Here is a 21,763-nt window from a genome sequence, read left to right as displayed (position 1 = left end):
GAATCTGCATGTCCATTCGACATGTTTATTTATTTATTTATTTAGCATGCGATATACACACAAATGAATAGCACGAAACAACTTTGTAAATAAAAAAAAAAGCGTTTTCACTGCGAAAAAAAGCTTTAAGATTGCGCGATTGCTTTGCTCCCACTGCGGACTGCAATGGTTGTCAACTTTTTGGAAGGCAGGTGAAGAGTAGTACACCAAAAATGTCTCTTGTTTCATATAAAGCACCGAAGTTTAAGTGAAGTGTACGCAATTATTATGTGCTGTATAAACTAAAAAAAATACATTGAAAAATTCCTAACTTTAGATTAGGTGAAAGTTGAAGCAAATACACTAACTTTGAGGCCTTCTACCTCAATATATATGGAATTAACGAGTTTGAAAACTATACGTAATATAGGCCAGGGAATCTAAGATATTCCTGCAAAATATGAACTCTCCGATAAAAATACCAATATAGAAAACAACTCAGTTTGAAACAACTGTCTAAAAAATACCCGTAAAAAAAAAAAAAAAAAAAAAAAAAAAAAAAACAAACAAACCAGGTTTTGATTTTATTAAAACTCTGGGGTACAACTCTTTTTAGGCCAGACAAAAACAACGTAGAACACCAGTGTTGCACCATTTGCTTGGTACAAAAGTTCTGACCTGTCAAAATGGCGGTTGCGAAGCGTCTCAACTCCGGCGTTTTTGGCTTCTTCCCGCACCGCCGTGACGTTTCACCGGACTAGGGTGGCCACCTGCGTGCTTTTCCCCTCGCCTACGTAGGATTTGTATCCCGACAGTTTTGCCTTTTTTTGTTACATGTAAGAAATTTATGTGTCGTAGCTTGCTGTCAGAGAAGCTATGTTTCCAGATTTTCGTTTGCTTGTGGCTGCGTATACGGGCACTCATGAAAGTTTACGCCCATGCGTGCACGGAGAACCAGCATAGTTCGCATCGGTTTTGTGGCTGCCCCGGGCATTTGTGAGAAACATACAAACAGGAAACGACGATTCGTGTTTCGGCGCGTCCTAAGTCGTAAGCGAAATACGAGGCTCTTACTCGGAGAAACCAGTGTTTGTGTGCGTGTGTGTGTGTGGGGGGGGGGGGGGGGGGGGGGGTCTTGGCAGGGCAGGTCTTCTAGAACGTGATCGCGCTGGGACGCATGGCTCGTTTATTAGAACTGTAGGGAATATAAGAACGACGCCTCGTTTACAAGGCTATGGGGCGCTTATGTTACGGCGAAGCCAAGGAGGTTTATTTACGTTTACCACGAGGTATACGTGGTGCGCGGTCGCTCTCGCTGTCAGGAGCTGGTAAGATGTTTGAGCTCGCGTTTACCGCGGGGCAAATGTATACATCCTCCTTGGCTCCGCCGTAACATAAGCGCCCCTCACCCTTGCACCCGAGGCGTCGTTCCTTTACTCTCTACAGCTCTAATAAACGAGGCTCGAGTCCTCGGGTCTCGAGCAGTCTTCAGCTACAGCAGGGGACACATAAGCGATGAAAACGGACGCCGCGCGGGGGCGGTATCATAGCAACCGGTGCTGGCATCCCTACGTCACTTCCGCGCGGCGCGGCGAGAGTGAACCAGTGAACTCTGAGCGCATCAAGGTGGATTACTGCGACAGTCCAGCTAGACTCTTTTAGAATGCGCGGCGGCAAGAATTGGTGTCGGCGTGTCAGTGATGTCATCTGGACAGCTGTGTGTTTGTGCGTGTGTGCCCAGGAAAGGCACAGAGGCGGAGCTTCACTGCACGTGAGCTTTGTCTCTGCCTGGTTCGTGGCCACTGGCGATGGTCTTCAGCGGGGGAATTCCTCGGTCGAGAGAGCATTGCGAAACTGTTGGGCTTCAGTCGGTTTGGCGGCGCAGACGAAGCAGCGGGAGAAGCGACGGACGTCGCCGTTGTGCACGCAATGCACGCAGCTTATAGCTCACTCAGTTTTTTTTTTTGCGCAGATTACTTCCGCGTTCACAAGAAGATACCTTCCAACAGAAATTTTCGCAGTGTCAATCTCCTAGATGTTGAATCACTGCGGAAACTGCTACCAGAATCTGGTAATTTTCGGAATACACACAAGGTCTGCCAGCACTGCTTTGGGCGCCTCAAGGCGCTCCTATCTTCATCTGCCGGCACACCTGACGAAATCGACGAAACATCTCTTCAGGAAGAAAAAGCAGTCAATGACCTGACCAGGTACGTCCAACTTTCCAAAGTTTCTCCGTTGAAGCCAACATCTTCCTTTCGGTAACGGCTTAGAAAATCTTATGGGGAGAGAAAACAGGCAGAGATTGAAAAGGAAGTGTTGACAAAAATATGCTCAAGTTTAAGAACCGCCTATGGAAGCACCAGTACCCCTGGACAGACGAAGTAGGAATGTGGCATATGTACTGGTTGGCTGAGGAATTTTAAACAAGCTTGTGAGGCTTCAACATCCTACCAAGAGCGTCTTCGCCTTGCTTTCACCTGAACTACCCTGGGAAACGACTTCAAGAGGCAGTTCCAGTTGAACACATGCTAAGGAAGTTTCAAAATTGGAAACGACTTCAGGAGGCAGTTCCAGCTGTCACAAAATACATGCTAAGGAGGTCTCAAATTGGCGCGAGAAGCACGGGGTGTGGGTCAGTTTCTGATCCCTACACGAGGTCAAGATTGAGTCCGTCGGATGTGCAGGCTGCACTGGACCACTTCGTAAAAGATGAACTGGGGTGCTCGCGGCATAGCCCGAACAAAAAAGATGTTGTGTCCTCTGTCATCGTCGTCGATGGCAAAAGAGAGTATGTCTCAAGAGATTTATGATTCGTTCAGTACGGGAAACATTTCAAATATTTCAAGAAGCTCATTCTCGCAATTCAATTGGTCTGTCAAAGTTCTACACTTTGCACCCAAAATGGGCACTGCACGCCCCTCAGCCAGAAGTCTGCGTCTGCACCTACTGCACCAATGCCAACACCTGTGTTTCTGCACTCGTAAACACAGCGGGTAGAGAGAAACCGATAGAAAGCCATGAAAGCGCTTTGCCTTTGCAGCTCGCCGTCCACAAAATGTTTCTTGGGTCAATGCGAACGCTGCCCATTGGGCGACGGCCTTGCCGTGGATAGTTCGGGAGCGGTCGACGAAGGTGAGGTTACATTTATTTTGTGGAAACGCTGCGACCTAGTAAAAAAGACAGTGTCCCCAACCAGCTTTGTGAAAGAGCTCGGCAAATGGGTGACCAAATGGATTTCTCACGATTACATACACCACACTCAAGCCGCGGCTATACATGAGGCAAAGGAATGGGAACAGTGAGCAAGCATTGTTATGCATTTTGATTTTGCAGAGAATTGGACTGTTTTCCTCCCGACTGAAACACAGTTCTACCATTCTATCTTTACCTGCATCGTCACTACAAAAGAATCAACTAACAGCTTTGCCGTTATTAGCAATGACTTGCATCATGATTCAGCGCACGCCTCTTATGCCCTAGGAAAGGTGCACGAGCTCTTGAGGGAAACATCGCCCGTCTACACGCACGTTACCTACGTTAGCGATGGTGCAGCGAGCACGAGCTGTGCCGTGTCAACTGTTCTAAGCGGCAGGAACAGCCATTTGGCGTGTCAACGCCAAATGGCTGTTCTCCGCCACTGGGCATGGGAAGAGCGCTTCTTACGGTATAGGTCATCAAGCATCACGCATCCCTGCTCAACTTAAGGTCAGGAAACACCAACCTCATCCAGTCAGCACCTGAAGTGCTTGCTCAGCTGACCGACAAGCTGAAGATCGTGTCACCCTCACTGGTTTATGCGCCTGTTGCAGCCGTCGAGCAGTTCCGTCGGCAGAAGACGGACCAGTGGAAACCTTTGCCACGTGTGCCAGGCGTATACAATCGTGGCATGTGTGGATCTGCACGCAAGATGGACAGTGAGGTCAAGTCTTCTCGGTGGCTGGAACTGCTGCAACCGAGCTCGCTACGATTCAACCTTTTTAAATCTGATTATAGCGAATGTGCCATTTTGAAATTAGTTCGAACACGCAAGGCAGCCAGGAAAACCAGCAACAATTTGTTTAACTTGATGTGTGCCCGTTCTAAGCGGCAGGAGCATCGCTAACTTTTGTGGTGTTTCGTGTAAAGACATACTATCAGACTGAACTTGTATGGAGCGACAAGGTAAAAAAAGTAAATTTATTCGAAGAGTGCAGAGACCAGCGGCGGGGAGAAGCGAAAGCGTCGGATTCAAGACGTTTCGTAACAGCCACTTTGACCGGTCAGAACTTTTGTACCAAGCAAATGGTGCAATACATTGCCTGGCCTAAGGAAAGTTGTACCCCAAAGTGATAATTTTTTTTAATATGGGTATTTTTTTGTTGAAAATGTGATGTTTCAAAATACTTTTTTTTATGCTGATATTTTTATCGGAAGTTCATATTTTGCAGGATTTTTTTTAGATTTTCGAACTCGTTAACGCTTTTTTTTTTTGGCCTCAAAATTAGTGTATTTGTTTTACCTGATCTAAAGTTACAATTTTTTTTTTAGCTCATAGAGGACATAATAATTGCATGCGGTTGACAAACTTTGGTGCGTTATAGGAAACGAGAAAATTTTTGGTGTGCTACTCTTTGCTGGCTTCCACAGAACCGCAAAGTTGGGAACTATTGCAGTCCGCAGTGGGAACAGGGCCGACGCGCATTTGTTTTTTTTCTCGTAGTGAAAACTCTTTTTCAATATATAAGGTTGTTTTGTACGATTCATTTGTGTGTAGATCATAGGCGTAGACTTGGGGGGGGGGGGGGCATCGGGGCTCGTACCCCCCCCCCCCCCCCCCCCCCCCCCCCCCCCGTACCCGGGCCATGATCCTTACCGAGACGCTGCTTACGTGCCATGTAACGAGCTTCTAGTAGAGGCATGTAAACAAAATAACGCCCACGTTGCTTTATTAACAAAATACATGGGAAATGGAATCCCAGCGTGCTTTCGTTAGATCCAATCTCCAGTTCTGGCGAAAAGGTAACGCGCAGCAGCAGCAGCAGCAGCACCCCCCCCGGGGAAAATGGAAAGTCTACACCGCTGGTGTACATTACATAAAAAAAAAAAAAGGAAAATAAAAATCTCAAGTGGACGTGCAAAACGAAACGCCTATGTGGAGTCTGGTGAGCTCGCACCTTTACCGTTCATTGAGTCCATCTGCTCCGAAATGACACCTTAGCGGCACCGACGTCACACCTCAGCTGTCGATGTGTTTCACTTTACGAGTTGCGAAAGTGTTCACAATTTTTTTATATAATTTATCTATAAGCACAAAAAAAAAAAAAAAAAAAGCGCCAACGTTTTTTTGCAATGGTGCGATTCCGCTGCGTAATATCGTAAAGACAACGACGCATTGTTTGCCGATCTGCCAATGACGCGTGTGTGCTGATTACGGGTACCACCGTGTTCCGTCATTGGGAGTGCCATAGGGAGTGCACTGAAGTCAACCTCCCTTTGCTGCTACGCTGTCAGCTTTGTGGCTAACCGCCTTTTGTCTCGATCGCACGGAACCCAACAATAAACCAGGTGGCACTCCCAGTGACGTCACTCGAAAGACGGCGTGAGAGTTGAGGGATACTCCAACCTTTTATTTAATGCATAAAAAACAAAGGTTTTATGTTCTTTAATTTTCGCAGTTAATTGATTGGCCAAGTACGAAAATTGTTCCAGTTTCTTTTTTAACTGAAAACAGTGCAAAAACAGACGAAGGATGAGCAGTACATCATGACTTATTCTTGTTCGTAATGACTTATGCCATTGCTGCGGTGGCTCTGCTGCCGATGCGGCGTGCACTTTATTTTGCGCAAATCTTGGTTCTGCGCATGCGTGGTGCCCACACTTGCGGTCGCGTTTGCACATTGCGCTTTGGTTTATAGGGTACGATGATAATGGGAGAGGGAACCTCTATGACTCTCGGAATCTTTGAGCTCGTTTGCAAAAACGTGGTCGAATATTCTCTGCTCCGCGATCTCTCCATGATCAGCATGAAATTTAATTCGGTCTGCATTCTGTGTGGAGCTGTTTGTGGCCGAACGAGCTGTGGTGGGCCTGTTACGGCTCTGGGCACGCGCCGGTTGCTCTTGAGCAATGTTCCACTGCACGTCGACGTTCAAACAGCAAAACCCTCGGGGACATTCCAGGCCCATCCGCCACACAACCTAACACAACATGCATCGCCTTCCGATATGCGCATTTGTTTTCTCTCCTTGCACACCTCTTGCCTCGTCGTTCTTGCTGCTTGGGTAAATTCAGTTGAAGTCTTGCTTGACTGCGAGCTAGATCTTTACCAAGGGTTTCCCCAGAAATTAAAATTAAGGGGGGTCTTAATTTTTAGGGGGGGAGGGGGCATTGAGAATAAAGGAGTCGTGAATTAAGGCTTCAGAAAAACAAGGGGGGGGGCTGTACACCTGTACACCCCCCCCCCCCCCCCCTAGGGGTGTGTAGGCAAATCACTGATCTTTACATCAATAAAGAGGGGATTAACCAGCGTGTGAACCTGATTGTGTGGAATGAAGCAGTCAAGGTTAAAACCTTAAACATACAAAACAACACAATTTTTTTTTTCGGTTGCAGAAAGAAGATAATAGCCGAGGGAGCAAAGGCGTCCGTTGGCGGTGACGGGATGACGCTGTCTGCTCTGGAAAGGGACGGGGACTGTGAGGGGGGCCTTGAAGGGGCCAACGGGGAGGGACCCTCCGGCGTGAAGTGCGCGCGACTCGAGGAGGAGCAGTTTGTGGTCTGCGACTGTGACATCGCGGCGACGGTGAACAAGGTCATCGGCGGCTCTGAGCTCGAGCGGGCCTGGAAGGATGAGATGGCCAAGTTCTCCCGGCGGCTGGGAGTGCTCCAAGATCTGGAACGTGAGTGGTGGCTGCCGTGGCGACGTCTAGAGTCCCGTAGTCAAAGGGACCATGAAACAAATGGTTAACCTTGGCTGGAAATAAGCAATATTTTATTATATTAAATGAAAACAAAATATTACATTAGCTAGTATAAAGGGACCGTGAAGCAAGCAGTGCTATTAGTTTTAATTTGACATAACTTGTACTATTAGCTAAAGGGAGAATGAAGCAAGATCTAACTTTGGTCAACTAGGAGTACTCTTTGGTGATAGGGACCATGAAACAAGTTTTTTTACTTTACCGGCTAGTCGTGTTAATAGATAAAAGGAACCATGAAACCGACTTTCACTTTAGCTAGCAGTGCTATTAGCAAATGAAACTACAAAACAAGTTTTTCACTTTGGCTAATTAGTATTGTTAAAGGGACAATGAAACAACTTTTCACTTTGGCTAACTAGGAGCTAGCGCTTTTAATTAAGGGATCATGAAATAAGTTCTCACTTTGGTTAACTAGTAGTGCTCTCAGTTTTCAGTACTAATAGCTAAAGGGACATTGAAACAAGTTTTTGCTTTCTACTAACTAGTAGTGTTAAGTAATGGGACCACAAAACAAGTTTTTCATTTGTGCTAACTAGTGGTGTTCTCGGTTGAAGGGACCAGGAAATAAGTTTTTCACTTTGGCCAGGTATATAGTGATGCTATTAGTTTTCACTTTAGCTAATTAGTAGTGCTATTAGTTCTGACTAAGGCTGTTAGCTAAAGGGACCATGAGACAAGCTTTACTTAGGCTAACTAGTAGTGCTAATAGCTAAAGGGATAATGAATTACGTTTTTCACTTCGGCTAACTAGTAATGTTTTAAGTTCAAGGGACCATGAAATAAGTTTTTCACTTTGACTAACTGGTAGTGCAATATGTTTCTACTTTGGTTAACTATTGCTATTAGTTCTAATTTTGACTAACATGTGTTATAAGCTAAAGAAACAATGAAACATAACTATGCAGTGCTGACTGCTAAAGGGACCATGCAACAAGTTTTATTTTGTTTTGGCTAGGTAGTTGTGCCTATTAAAGGGACCATGCAACACATTTTGTTTTTGTTTTGGCTAACTAGTAGTGCTTATTAAAGGGACCATGAAACAACCTTTTAATTTTGACTATTAGTTGAAGGGACCATGAAACAAGTTCTTGACTTAGGCTAACCTATAGTGTTAGTAGTTCATGGGAGAATGAAGCAAGCTTTTTATTTAGCTAACTATAGTAAGCTATTAGTTAAAGCAATCATGAGGGAAGTTTTTCACTTAAGTAATGCTTTAGTAATTAAAGGGACCTTGAAACAAGTTTTGATGTGGGCTAATTAGCAGTGCTCAGAATACACTTCATGTTAACAAGTGTAAAACAGGTTTTTGTTCACATACTCTGCTTTTCATAAGTGTTTACAGATGTGAAGTCTTATTTTCCAAGAGGTGCATTTATGAGGCCTGCATGCATTTTGTCTCCAACCGCCCCGCCCCCCCCCCCCCCCCCCCCCCCCCCCCCGCCCCCCCGACTAAACGGCTCGCTTCTTCGAAACAGATTGGGAAGGAATTCTCTTGGAATTCCTACCATAGTTGAGACTGTCATATGTTGAACACAGGGGGCCCTAGAAGTACCAAAACGAGATAATCGCATGCAGGAGAAAAGATGTGATTTGGTTTCCGCCACCCATTTCTGTTCTGCAGCCTCCTTAGAAAATATACCTGACAGTGCTTCCCTCACCTAATATGTGTAATGGATTTCGGAAATGAAATCTTTTCTGCCGTTTTGATAGTGATGACAGGGGTTAAACTCTGCAAAAATGCAGGGGTAGACGAAATGTTTGTGATGGCAGCATTCATAATGGCTTCTTTACATTACTTGTGAAGCAGGGATGTATAATATGTGTTTCTGGCTTCGCACGACATTGGTTTTGATTTTCTTACTTCAGAACTCCGCCCTCACTTTGCCGTCTGATGACTCGGTAGTGTTTAATTTTTCTGCATATGCCATCAACTGGTCCTGGTTTCTTAAAAGAACACTGCACCCAGGGGTGGATCCAGAGGAGCCCTCAAGGGGAGACCCAGGATAAAAAAAAAAAGAAGAGGGGGGGGGTGCAGAGAGGGAACATTTGCTGCACACCTCATTGCATGTTGGATCTTTGTTCAAACACACATATAAATAATAGAGAGAGGCCTTTCCTTCTCAGCGTATCGCAATTCAAGACATGATTGTGATGTCTCCCGCTTCGAAGTGGGGGATAACAGAATCTTGATTAACTCTGTGCCCACTTTGCATGACCTAGGGCTATATGGCTTAGTGTTTTCGGTAAATTCCGATAAACCACAAGAAATGAACCCCCAAGTCGGTTTTATCAAAATCGGTCCTTGAATAAGAAAATCCCAACCTTTGCAGGAATAAAATCTGCGTGTACAGTTTTATTGGCACAAAATACTGCCTCCAATGAACTGTCTGCGAGGCTGGTTTTTGCTCAGGATCCCAACATCTCGTTTCTTTTCCTTGTCGGTATGGAGATGTCTCTAGATTAGTTTGGTCACGTGAATGTTCTGCGGAGGTTCGCATGCCCCATTTTCTACAACATAATCTTCAATAAACCCTGTTTTTTCGTTACACACCGAAAGTTATCACCGAAGTACACGAAATCTGCTGGAAAAAATAAACCCCGAAAAAGCATCCACAAACTCCCAAGAAAAATGAACCCTGAAAACTTGAGACCCTACCAAACCTATGAGCTAGGCAGTACCAACGCTTGGAGACACGCTCGAAGCAATGAAAGCTCTGGCCTAGCTAAAAGCCGCTCTGGAGGAGGCTGACACACGGAAAGTCAGAATTTATCAGGACTTAAGTTGAAGAAGAAAGGGCATAGGATTCCCTTACCTCCAATGGAGCAGGCACATGAATCTCCCACCAGTAAGAGAAAGAAAGGCAATAAGGAGTCCAAAGGAAGAAGCAGGCCTCACGGACAGTTCAGTGCGGGCGGTGTTCCTGTTCAAAACAAAATAAAGCTGTATACAGGTTTTCTTCCCATGAATCTTGGGTTTGTAATGCTTAAGGGCAGCTCCAATTTGGGTTTTTCACATTTTCTTTGATTTTGATCAAACCAGTTTAGAGGTTAATTTTCGGGTTGTTTAGTATTTACCGAAAAGACGGAACCCTACTCATGTGCGACAGAACCTCTGATTACTGGCATCGAGTTCAATTAGAAACATCTCTTTCAGATCCTCATAATAAATTTCAGATTTTGAGATCACCACAGGAAATTTGTGCATCGGCTATTATGTGACGAAACACTTGCCAAAAATCTCTACACCAGAATGCGAGGTACAATAAGGCCTACACAATAAGTTCGATTATTTTATCAAATTATGTCCCGACTACACTTTTACCCCGACTCGGTTGTTTTAACATATAACCAGAAAAACAAGCACTAAATAAGTTAAAGGCAAAAAGGCAATATAAAAAGGCATACAAATTTTGCTGCGGTGCATGTGATGCATCCGATCAGGTCGAAACTGGCAAGCAAGACTTGGTCGGTTCAGACACCATACAGAAACAAACTCGAATGAAAAATCCCAGGAATCAAATTCAATTGCTTGTCGCCATTCAGTGTGAATAGGTGGTAGGCTTGGCCACACTGAATGGAATGGCAACAAAAGGTTTTCGAAGTTGGTAATTCGTACGTAGCCTTTCCCATTCAGGAGTGCTAATGGTAGCTCGAAGGCAGCTCTCCTGGACAGGGTACTCGAAGGAAAGTAATGACCCTCAAAGACCAACCACCCTGACGCCCGCGAAAGGTTTTAACTTCCTTCTGTTCAAGGATGGCGACATTTAGCCCTTTCAGGTTGGCCGAAGCCCTCCCGGGGACCACGTTTAAGGTTGCTACTGTCCCATTGTCACATAAAAACAGCCTCAAGTGTGTAAGTTCGACCCGCCATAGATTATGCTAGCATAGTATGTATGGGATCCCTACACTAAGACAGATATAGGACATCTCGACAAGATACAAAACTTAGCACTGAGATTTATTGACAGACGGTTTAATAGACTCGGTTCTCCGACAGACACGCTACCACTGTCCAACCTTCATACTCTTACTCAACAACAAATAGCTCGGTTAAAATTTCTTTGCTCCCTCTATTTCCCTAGACTGGGCATTCAACCACAAAGTTATATCTCACTATTTGGCACATGTTCGACAAGGCATTCTAATTCACTCACCTTAACCCCTATATTTGCAAGAACTAATCGGTACAAGAATTCTATTTCCCCTAGAACCATCAAAAATTAGAATAAAGTACCGAACGAGTCTTTCGAAACTGAGAACTTTTCTTTCAAGTCTTACAAACTAGCACTGTCATCACATTACACCCTATTTGCTCTTGACGCTTTTGTTCATTTTATTTTTCCACTGTTTAATGTTTTTCATGCTACCCCCCCCCCTCTATTTGGCCCCAACTGCACTTTTTTGTTGTTTAAGTTTGCATTTGTATAATCCCGGTTACAGAGTGTTGTTTATGTTGTACGATAAATTGTATTAGACAGACTTATATATGTATGTGTTGTGTTCCTGTGTTTTGCTGTGTGTAGTGTTGTATTGTATTTATTATGATTGCTATTTCTCCTGCTTGGGCCCGTGTGGGGCTGTAGTATTCGTAAATAAATAAGTAGAAAAGGCGAAGTATACGTCATTCTTTAACTGAAAGTGACAAGCCTAGGACCAAATGCAGTCTTTAGGTTGCTTGTCTGCTTGCATGTGCTGACCTGAGAAATTTCCTGTATTGTTTCCTCTTCCAGGGGAATTCTTAGAAATCGACATTGGTTTCGACAAGATGGAAAGAGATCTTGAAAAACTCAAGGCGAAGAAGAGGTAAGACCAGTTGTCGTTCAGTGTGCACTCTATTATTATATAAGTGCTCATTACCCTTTGCAGAACCATGCAGCTCCTTAAAAAGCGACTCTGGGGCCTTTTTCTGCACTTTGCTTTACACCTTCCTTTAGTTGGACAGGTGAAGGCGCAAGTCTCAACGCAGCATTTACAGCGGAATGATTGAAAATTAACCACATGCTTGCACTCTAAGGGTCCTTTTCACTGCTCCGAAATGTACTTTTGGTTGCCCTCAAAGGTGCAGCAGGAATCACTCGGACCAATCTCATTGCTGCGACAAACCATTCGATGGAAGCTTAGTAATGTCGCTTCTGACAAGTGCAAGTAGCTACTACCGAGTTTCATTGTTGCAAATCACCTTTTTTGTATGTTGTACTTTGCAGCAAGGATGAGGCAGATGCGTTGATTATCCCGGAGGTCCACTTCTTTGATGTCTTCATCAATGGTAGGCCTTTCTTCCAGTCATACGTCTCACGAGTTCTTTCTCATCCCTGTTTGCCAAACAATGCATGCCAATGCTGTCTTGATACGAGAGGCTGTAGCTGAGTACCTTTCAGTTGTGAAAGGTTTCCTGTTGCTTTTCCCTCAATGCACAAGCTCACACCCTTCGACGCTTTAACATAATCAAGCAGACCGAGTGTAATGCTGTAATCGCCGACAGAATGAAGACGGCAGGACGTTATTTGGATCGAAAGGAAAAACAAAAATCCTCTACGAGCTGACGTCCACCTATAAGCCTAATCTTTATTGTACCGACATTTGAGATTGTGGGCGTCTGTAGCATTTATTGCGGTGAAAGAAATTGTCAGTTAGAAAGACAATATTGTTTTCTTTCTCGCCGACTTAATTTTTCACCGACATAATTGCTACAAGTGCCCAACCAAGGGACGCGAATATCCTGTGATTTGCACTTTTAGTGTGTGTTTGTGGATTGAGCCTTTGTTTGTGCTCTGACCTAAGATGAAATAAACTATACTGCAAGTAGAAACGCTGTGAAGTACATATTTGTACCATTTTGCTTTCCTTCCACTTCTCTAAATATTAGGCTTGACCAACAATAAAATATTTTTAATTTTTGCTTTGCTTAAGCTTGTCTCGTCGCAGGTGTGGCGCAATTACCAAAAATGGCTCTTTGGCGCAAGATATAACAGACTTGTTCAAATGGCGCAGTTTGGTGCAGCACTTCCATCATTGCCGTCCTGCTGTAGTAGTTTCTTGAAGGTCATGCAAACTTCTCACTCGCCCGATTTTCTACTTCTCTGGTCTTTCGACAAATGTGATCTTTTCAGGCTTGTTTTCAGGTCACTTATCTGCTTGTTTGCAGAAATATATAGTGTGTGGTCACCCTGCCGTTAATGTTCTGTGCAGATTCACGCTTCAAGATGCCAGGGTCGCCAAACAGGGCTCTGCAGTCCACAGTGGTAAGTGCGGCCAACCTGAAGTTGTGAAACCGCCTCCCAGTTTTTTTTATGGTAATCCTGCAATTGAACACAATGCTTCTTGTTTTTTTCTTCTTCATATATTTCTTTATTACTTGCAAGCTGCTTTGACTTATATTGTAAAATGTGATATGCTTGCGAACTGCAATAGTGGAAGCTAAAGACTGTTTTATGGTGAAAGTTGTGCAGGATATCTGCTAGCTTGGAGGTATGACTTCGGTTATTAACATCTTTCACCAAGATTAGAAAGAAACAAGAAGATATCTTACGCGAGGCTAGCTCTCTGGCATATCTTGAGAACAGTGGAAACAGAAAACAGAAATAATAATAAAAGAAATTATCTGAAACAAAATCTATTTGATATAAATCAATGTAATTTTATTTAAATCACTGTAGCTAAGAAAAGTGATCTTTTATCACCAGATGTATTTTAAACATGTACATTGATAGATCAGTCTGTGCAATCACTGAAATTTATGTGAAAGAAAGAAATACTGGAAATTTAAACTAGTTTAGCAACTTTTCATTGATGTAAACCCTTCCATACTAGAAAAGCAGCTTGGTTTTTTTAGTTGGTGAAAAAGCTTTATGTGCTTTCTCTTTTGTTTTCCGATTTGCTTACAATAGGACACGACGTAATTGACGAATAAAGGGCGGGGCAAGCAGAAAGTTAGCTCAACGCTCTGATTTGCCTAGTAGAGTCTTGTAGCTGCGTCAGCCAGACGTCTGTTGATCTGCACTCAAAGGAAATCGAGTTTCTTAGATAGCATCCTCGATCATCTGCACCGGTCTGCACCAGGGCACAGAAGTGTGTGCCCCGTCGTCTTCGATCAAGTGCACCAGTGTGCACCGGACGTCCTCGATCAACAGAGTGCACCCTCCCGGTGCGGTTTTTTGTTGCCCCAACGTGCACCAACAAAATCGACAATGTGCCAGGGTGCATTCTCATCATGCATTGAGGCCAGGAGCGGGAATTACGGAGGTGGCGGAAATAGCAGATGCACGTCCCGCAATTGATCGAGTTAACGATCTTGCAAAAACGAACACGCGTCGCGGCGGCACTCAATGAATTCCCCAGCTCTTCTGACAGTGAAAATGATGAGCTTCTTACCATTGCCGCGATTACTGATGATTGCTGCAGTGGCAAGGAGCGCCCGAAAGTGATGGGCTTTGTCGAAAGCATTGTGAGGCGTTTCGATGACACCGAGGTATGGCTATGATCTGGTGGTACTCTTTCTTGAACCAACAATGATGGGCAAAATATACTCGTGGAATTGTCACCCGCTTCGTGACCCCATCGACAATCACGTCCACGATGTTCATTTGGGTGGGACAGCTAAATCCGCGAGTCTAAAGCCGGAAGAAATTGACAGCAAATGGGCACTGCCCACGAATGTACGCAAGGAAAAAAAACACCTAACAAAACGCAAGGCGACGCATGGTGGCGCTTGCTGCGGTGCAGTTTGTCCTCGATGTTGCGCCGACTTCACGCTGCATGACCAAGGAGCGCTGTGCACTGTTCTGGTTTCAGCTTAATTACAAAAGCGCAAAGGACAAGGACAGAACAAAGAATGAACAGGACAAGCGCTTACTAACAACTCATTGTTTAATGCATAAGAGAAAGACAAAAATGAGAAAATATTTCCCGGAATCACCCTGGTTTCAGGGTGATTCCGGTGCAAGTTAATCGAAGATGCCATCATTTTTCAGCGACTGTAGGGTCCTGTGCTCCTCCTGCGTCTTTTAGGTTGTCATTCCCGCGTGCCGTCTTGGGGACTTTATCTTATTGTTTTTAAGCGTTTTTTTTTTCTTATAATTTTAGTGGTGGTTGCTGTGCCTGGTTTTCTTATGTGTTTTTCAATAAACTTTTAGTTGTCAGTCAGCGCTAGTCCCGTCCACTCCTACTCATCTTTGTGTTTTTTGCGCCTTTTTTCTCGGTTTAGTCATAAACCAACTCGCCTTCATCGCCACCTTATAGGGCAACTCCGCTCAATTTAAAAAGTTTTGAGATAGTGGCCGATTTTGCTTTTTGAAGCACTCAAAAACAATCTCCAATCCTTTGTTTCGCAAAAAATAAAATATTTTTCGTGCAATTTCATTTTAGCCATGATCGCAAACCGAAACCGAAACGGTGGCAAAGCCGGACAACATTGTATCTTCGGCATCACTAAGCATGTACACCCACGTGATCTATTACGGGGACATGCGCTTCGCAGTCATCGTCGCGTCGTCTGCAAAGCACGTGTCGTCACTCGTCAATACGCATTGGACACACACTGCGCTCAACAAGGCGATGGGCATATCAGTGGGGTATTAATAGTCGAGCGCCGAGCCGGCCGAGCGCGTCGCTCACGTCTCTCACGGCGCTAACGCCACCCATGCTCTCCCCAAGAAAAAAAAAAAAAAAAAATGTGCATGCTTGATGATGTCACGGATGTGCCGGGAGAGGGAATTTGGAGGAAGCGGAAATGCAGCCGGGCAGTGTTGTCTGGTCCGCACGTCTCATCTAAAATCAGCGGATTCCTGCTTGTCAAACTTTGACAGCGATTTTAATGAACTTCTAGGCGGAATTCCGTCGTAATATTTGCCATGTGGGCTTTGTAGATGATAACAAAAAGAACTGTATAGTTTTGCACTACTGGAAAATAAGCGGAGTTGCCCTTTAATAGAGTCCCGTTTTTTTTAAAATATTTTTTGCTTGATTTTTTTTTTACTATAAATACAAAACAAATGCATATAGAAAGTGTCAAGTGATAGACAAAATGTAAATGAAAAGTATTGAATGGATTTTTTTTTTTTTGAGGGAAACATTTCATTCAAATCATTATTGTGAAATCGGTGCAATTTAAATTATGACTTAAATAACGATCTAAGTCATTTTTATTTTTATTCTTCACAATTCTTGTGATAAGCTTCATGCTCGCACGCACATATATATATATATATATATATATATATATATATATATATATATATATATTTAGTTTCACACGGAATATAATTGTTTCCTAGAGCCACGAAATACGTGCATGCTTCATTTCTCTTGTGTGTCTTTCCCCTCAGGTAAGGACAAGTCCTGCTCAGAAGGGCAGTCCTCGACCTGCCCAGAAAAGTTCCGACGACATCATTCCAGTGGGGAAATTCACCCCGAAAGTCCCCAACCTTCCCCCAGAGGGCCCCATAGTGCGCAAGTGAGTTTCCCAAACCAACATATGCAAAATTAATGCACATTCAAAGAATAACTCTCATTGTCCTTATAAAAAACTTTTGAAAGGCTCTGAACGTTCCACAGTGGCAGTTGACAGATGACAAACCAATAGAAGCTTTTGAAATAGCAAATGACTTACCTCACTATTTGTTCAGCCTTCCCCTCTATATTATCCATCAATCAATCAGTACTTTATTACACATCAAGAGTTTGATATAGGCTGTAGGGGCAAAAAGTAAAAAAAGATTTGAATTGACATTTTAAGTGCTAATATATTACAGTTAATAGGCTAGTAAAGATTACAAAATACAATAGACACATGAGAGCCAGTGTAAAGATAATATATGTTTTGCAAAAGGAAATACTCAGAACACTCAATCCCACAAGGCATGCAAAATTTTAATTTAGAAAGAAATGTCTAATTGTACCGAGATCCAGTCTTCCAATATTTGTCAAATGATTCTTCCAAAGTTTATTTAGGACAAGTGTAAGATTATGCTTTAGCGTTTAGGACCCGTAATTGGTACGATTTAACGGCATTTTCCAACGCTCCCCTTCACGAACGTTGTATATCCTGAAATTATTAATTACATGTCCAGTACTGTGCAAGGTGAATAACAAGGTTGATAAAAAGGAAGCCAGCTGCAAGAAGCAGGAGTCTCAGCTTCTTCACATTTTTACGAAAGTATCTAGTTACAATTACATACTGTAATCGCACGCCGATGGTTAATTTTATTATGCAGGAGACAGTGGCAATAATTTGGTTTCCATTAAACTGTCTGTATGACTGCCGTGTTTCAGTATCACTGACAGAATGAGTATGGCAGGACGTTACCTGGATCGAAAGGAGAAATCAAAATGCTCTATGAGCCGATGTTTACCTACCTATAAGCCTAATTTTTATCGTACCGACATTCGAGATTGTGGGCGAGTGTAGCATTTATTTCAGTGAAAGAACTCGTCAGTTAGAACGACAATATTGTTTTTACAGCGAAGCTGTTATGTGCTAGGGTCTGGAAAAAAATGTGTCCATGGATATTAACAAAAAACTACAGTTTAAACGGTGCTCCTTTGTTCCAATTGGTCGTGGCAAGCACAAATAAAAAGAGAGGGCAACCCGCGTGAGTCGGCCTTCCTTGGCATTATTAGATAGTCAGGCCCTGGTTCTTTGTTGTCATCTACGGTCACCGACTTATCTCAGCTAAGAGTGCGCTGTGACGAGGCCGAGAACAGAATGTGCCGATCTAACCTTCTTTTCTTTTGCTTCCGCGATGCTGATAAAGAGATTTGGGATCAATCTGAAAAGCTGTCCTCAAGATGTGCCTAAAAGAATTGGGTTTAGAACTTACGTCATGTATTGAAAGAGCTCATCGCCTTTATGTATGTATGTCTCTTTATTTAATCGATATAGCAATTTGCTGTAAAGTCGCTGTAAAACCTCAAATAGCTACCAACCAATGGCTGTGTTTTTTTGTCTCTTGACATAGCCATTTCCTAGCGACGTTATCGCTTGCCTTTTGGACTCGCCACGTGTAAGCCGCGTGCTGTTCGCTCTGAAGAGGAAGAGCGCGCCTACAAAAGTCGTCAGCGCTCTCGACAGTGCGAACGTGTGCGAAAGTGTTGAGAGGCCGAACATGCAGCGGCCCAACGTGGTGCGGCCGATGGTGTGAGTCCATAGGCTTCGATTAATCCTCCACTCACCGACGAAGAACGTGCCCGTCTAGAGTGTCAGCGGCAACAGAAGCGGGAAGGTGAATGTCGTCGCCGAGTGAAAATGACCGACGAAAATCGGGCCGCCGATGCCGATTGGAAACACATTGCTTGTCAGGATCCTCAGTATCGGGAGGCCGAAAACGCTCGTTGGCGGCTTTCATGCAACCCGGACGAGCACAGTTTTTGTAAAGATAACAGCTTTGCTGGTTTTCTATCTTCATGTGAAGTGGATGGGCTCTACAATTTTCTTTCTTGCTGGCATGTTTTTTCACTGACATAATTACTACAGGTGCACTCAAACACTACAGTGTTGATGTTGAGAGTGAATCACTGAATCTTTGCAGATGCCAATGTTACTTTGGTAAGTAACCGAACAACCCTTGGTTACAAGTTACTGCAAGGTTTTAACCTTGTTCCATTTAGATTGGCTGAAATTTCATTGTAACATAGAAAGTAGTTAGAGTGTGAGTAATGATACCAACTTACACACTTTCATTGAGCCACACACAGCTCTGAAAACATGCGACGACGACTCATACGCATTGATTTGCAGGGAGCTGGACATCTCGTCAAGGGTCCTTGCCACACGAAACTTCCCGCTGGGAGTCTTCTTCAAGGCCCGCATCACCGAAGTGCGACCCGCGGAGGAAACTGACGACGGCGAACCAATGTACCACATCAAGTTTGAAGCCCGCAAGCCCAACGCGGGCATGCGCCAGTCGAAGTGGTTCTCGCCGCGCGAGCTCGCCTATGCCGACCGGCCTCCAGTGGTGCTCCCCATCGGAACCCGTGTCGTCGCAACATACACCGACGAGTCCTGGAACCAGCGGCAGTCGCTCTACGCAGGACTCATCGCGGAACCGCCTAAGCCACTTAACCGGTACCGCTACCTGGTGTTCTTCGACGACGGCTACGCGCAGTACGTGCACATCGACAAGGTGTTTGTGATGTGCGGCACCTCTAAGACGGGCGTGTGGGACGACATGTACCGCGACGTGCGGGACTTTGTCAAGACCTACCTGCAGAAGTACCCCGAGCGCCCAATGCTTCGGATGCGTAAGGGCCAGACGGTCAAGACGGAGTGGAACGGCAAGTGGTGGATGGCCCGGGTGCTCACTGTTGACGCGAGCCTGGCAAAGATGGCGTTCGAGGCGGATGACCGAACGGAGTGGATCTATCGCGGGTCAACGCGGTTTGCACCGCTGTACACCGCGCTCAGCCACACCGCGCAGCAGAGCGCTGCGCCGGGCGGGAGGGTGCGGCGACAAAACCTGGTTCCGGCGACCGGGAAACAGCACCGGCCGTTCGTCGAGTACACACGGGAAGCGGACGAGAGCTCGTCCGCGGCGACGGCGACAAAGGGGGATGAGACGAAGAAGGCAGCCGCTGCAATTACGGCGAGCGACAAGCGCAATGCTGCGCGCAAGTCTGCAGCGCAGGATCGCAAGTCTGTGCCCTGGGAAGAGCCGGAGGTGGCGGCGTCGCAGGCTGGGACGCGGGAGCTGCGGTGCGTCGAGGGGTCTTCAACGTACCGACGGAAGATTTACCTGGAGCACGAGTGTTCGCCCACCTGTGTGGAGCCCGAGGATCCGGAGAAGCTGGTGGGGCACAACCCGCTCAGCATACCCTGCCTCATGGGCTGGGAGAGGTGGGTGCCCGGCACTGTCTGTTGCTCTTGCACATCTGAGATGGCGTTATCATGTAATGCGGAGCGCAAATTCGTCTGCTTGTTTTGCAAGGGTTGTGGGGACGTCGGAACGCTGAGCTCCGATTGGTTGTAATCGAGGGATAGGGAGTAGACCTCAAAGCAAGCTGCCTCGAGGTCTACCCACTTTTGTTCAATCAAAGCTTATCGGAGCTCGGCGTTCTGACGTCACCGCAACCCCTGTAGAAGAAGTTGACAAACTTGCGCTCTGCATTGTCTTGGTTTGGCTTTTTGCGTAAAAGTACCAGGTACTCCGTTTGACCAGAGCATTGTGTCCCTTTCTGACGTAGAACTATGTCTTTCTCCACGCTTGGAAGGGGGTGCAAAGTTGGGAGGTCAATGTCACAATAACTTGGTCACGGAAGTGACGTCGCACAGATAACACGGCGCTCCGCCTGTTGCCGAGAACCGCACAGTGCACGCGCGCATCCTCTCTTATCCGCTGGCTCATTGCTTGCTTCAACGCGACGCTCTTTGGTCCGATTGAAATGGCGATAGACGCTGGTGCAGCAGCTATGATTCCAGTCTTCGCTCATCACTCTGGACCACGGTGCTCTGAACAGCGGCCGAGCAACCGAGCTCGTGTTCTCTGCGCCATGGGCAGGTCATGCGACTCTCTCGCACGACTCGGCTATGCGTTAAAAATAACCCCACGCAATTCTGCATGTGCGACTCGGAGATGGTGGCGCGGGGGGCTGCACATTTGCCTGTGTCGGGCTCCAAGCCACGGGCATTTGCTTCTTGTGCACCCGACATTAGTGATGGGACGAATCTTTATCCAAATCGAGATTCGCATCCGAATCTGAGGATTCGGAAGAGTAGCCGAATCTCAAGCGATTCGGAAAAGTTTTTAAAGATTCGGAGCGTTGCCATGGTTGCCAGATCACGTTGATGAGTGTTTAAACTTTTCATATTAGATTCAATAAATTTTACAAAGTGCACAAAATAATATTGTAATATAATATAATAGTAATTGATAAGATGTTCCACTTTGTTTATAATATTTTGGGTGTTTGTCGAGAACGGTAGCCAGACATTGCGGGAAAATTGGTTTCGGTTCCGGATTACGACCAAAATAGGCATGCTTGGTTGTGTGGAAATACAAGCGCATGTTTTCATCGCCGCAAGAGATCTATGCTGTACGTGCTGTTCGGTACAGACCCATTTTGTGCCCATAATTATGGTCATAGTGGCACACACCACACAAGTGAGTATGTTCAATTCAATTATCTTTAATGTGTGCCCACTGAAGAGGTATTGTTATCGGAAGACGGGAAACAATCTGAAACTCCTTGCGCCGTACTATTAGTCTTCTGTACTGCATTTGTACCTTTTTGGTTAATGATATCAGATTTAGTTAGTGTTTGTTTCCGAAAAATGAAGTTGCATTGGACACCCCTGTGTTGTGCTTCTTTTTCATCAAATAAATTTCACGTATACAAAACTTGCTGCCGAGAACGGAGAAACGACAGTGCAAAGTTTTTTTACGCCACCGGTGCCAGTACGCCGTCAAAGTTGTGATGAGCAACATTCATCTCGCTCTCGCGCCTTACGTACAGACATACGCAGCTCTAGAGAATGAGACGAAACATTTCCTTGCCTGAATATATTTATTGTGCGTTGCGCCACATTATGTATAATACATAGCATTTCGCTACATTTTACCGATCACCGCAAAACCGAGACCATGCATTGGTTAGGCCTACGTCAACCACGCCGATCAGCTCAGCTGGACCTGGCCGCGTGTCAGGGTTTAGAATGACAGTACAGTACGTACCGTACGTTGAAATAAAGAAGACGAAATCTGGTTATATGCAGTAACAGTACCTAAAATAAAAAAAGCACCACTGACTGCATTCATGAGGTTTACGACAAGGTTCACGCTGTCGTCTGCAACCAGCGACGAATCTCCGAATATTCGTCGCGGGAAGTTCGG

The 21,763-nt window shown here is 45.0% G+C and overlaps 1 protein-coding gene across 1 annotated transcript in view; it reads left to right on the top strand.

Moving 5' to 3' along the window:
• LOC8024753 (histone-lysine N-methyltransferase SETDB1-B) overlaps positions 1–21,763 on the top strand; it is a gene marked incomplete at its 5' end in the record, with an annotated part of 76,043 nt that overhangs the window by 32,935 nt on the left and 21,345 nt on the right. The window contains 6 exons of the mRNA XM_029973644.4: positions 6,574–6,860; positions 11,672–11,744; positions 12,146–12,207; positions 13,131–13,183; positions 16,265–16,392; positions 18,676–19,770. Coding sequence (XP_029829504.4) covers positions 6,574–6,860; positions 11,672–11,744; positions 12,146–12,207; positions 13,131–13,183; positions 16,265–16,392; positions 18,676–19,770 — 1,698 coding nt within the window. The remainder of the gene's footprint in view (positions 1–6,573; positions 6,861–11,671; positions 11,745–12,145; positions 12,208–13,130; positions 13,184–16,264; positions 16,393–18,675; positions 19,771–21,763) is intronic.

This window comes from Ixodes scapularis, unplaced genomic scaffold (genome assembly GCF_016920785.2).
Source record: "Ixodes scapularis isolate PalLabHiFi unplaced genomic scaffold, ASM1692078v2 PGA_scaffold7__128_contigs__length_106722199, whole genome shotgun sequence".
Classification (NCBI taxonomy): domain Eukaryota; kingdom Metazoa; phylum Arthropoda; class Arachnida; order Ixodida; family Ixodidae; genus Ixodes; species Ixodes scapularis.
The sequence above is the reverse complement of the archived record's forward strand: the minus strand, read 5'-3'. Positions and strand labels throughout refer to the sequence as shown.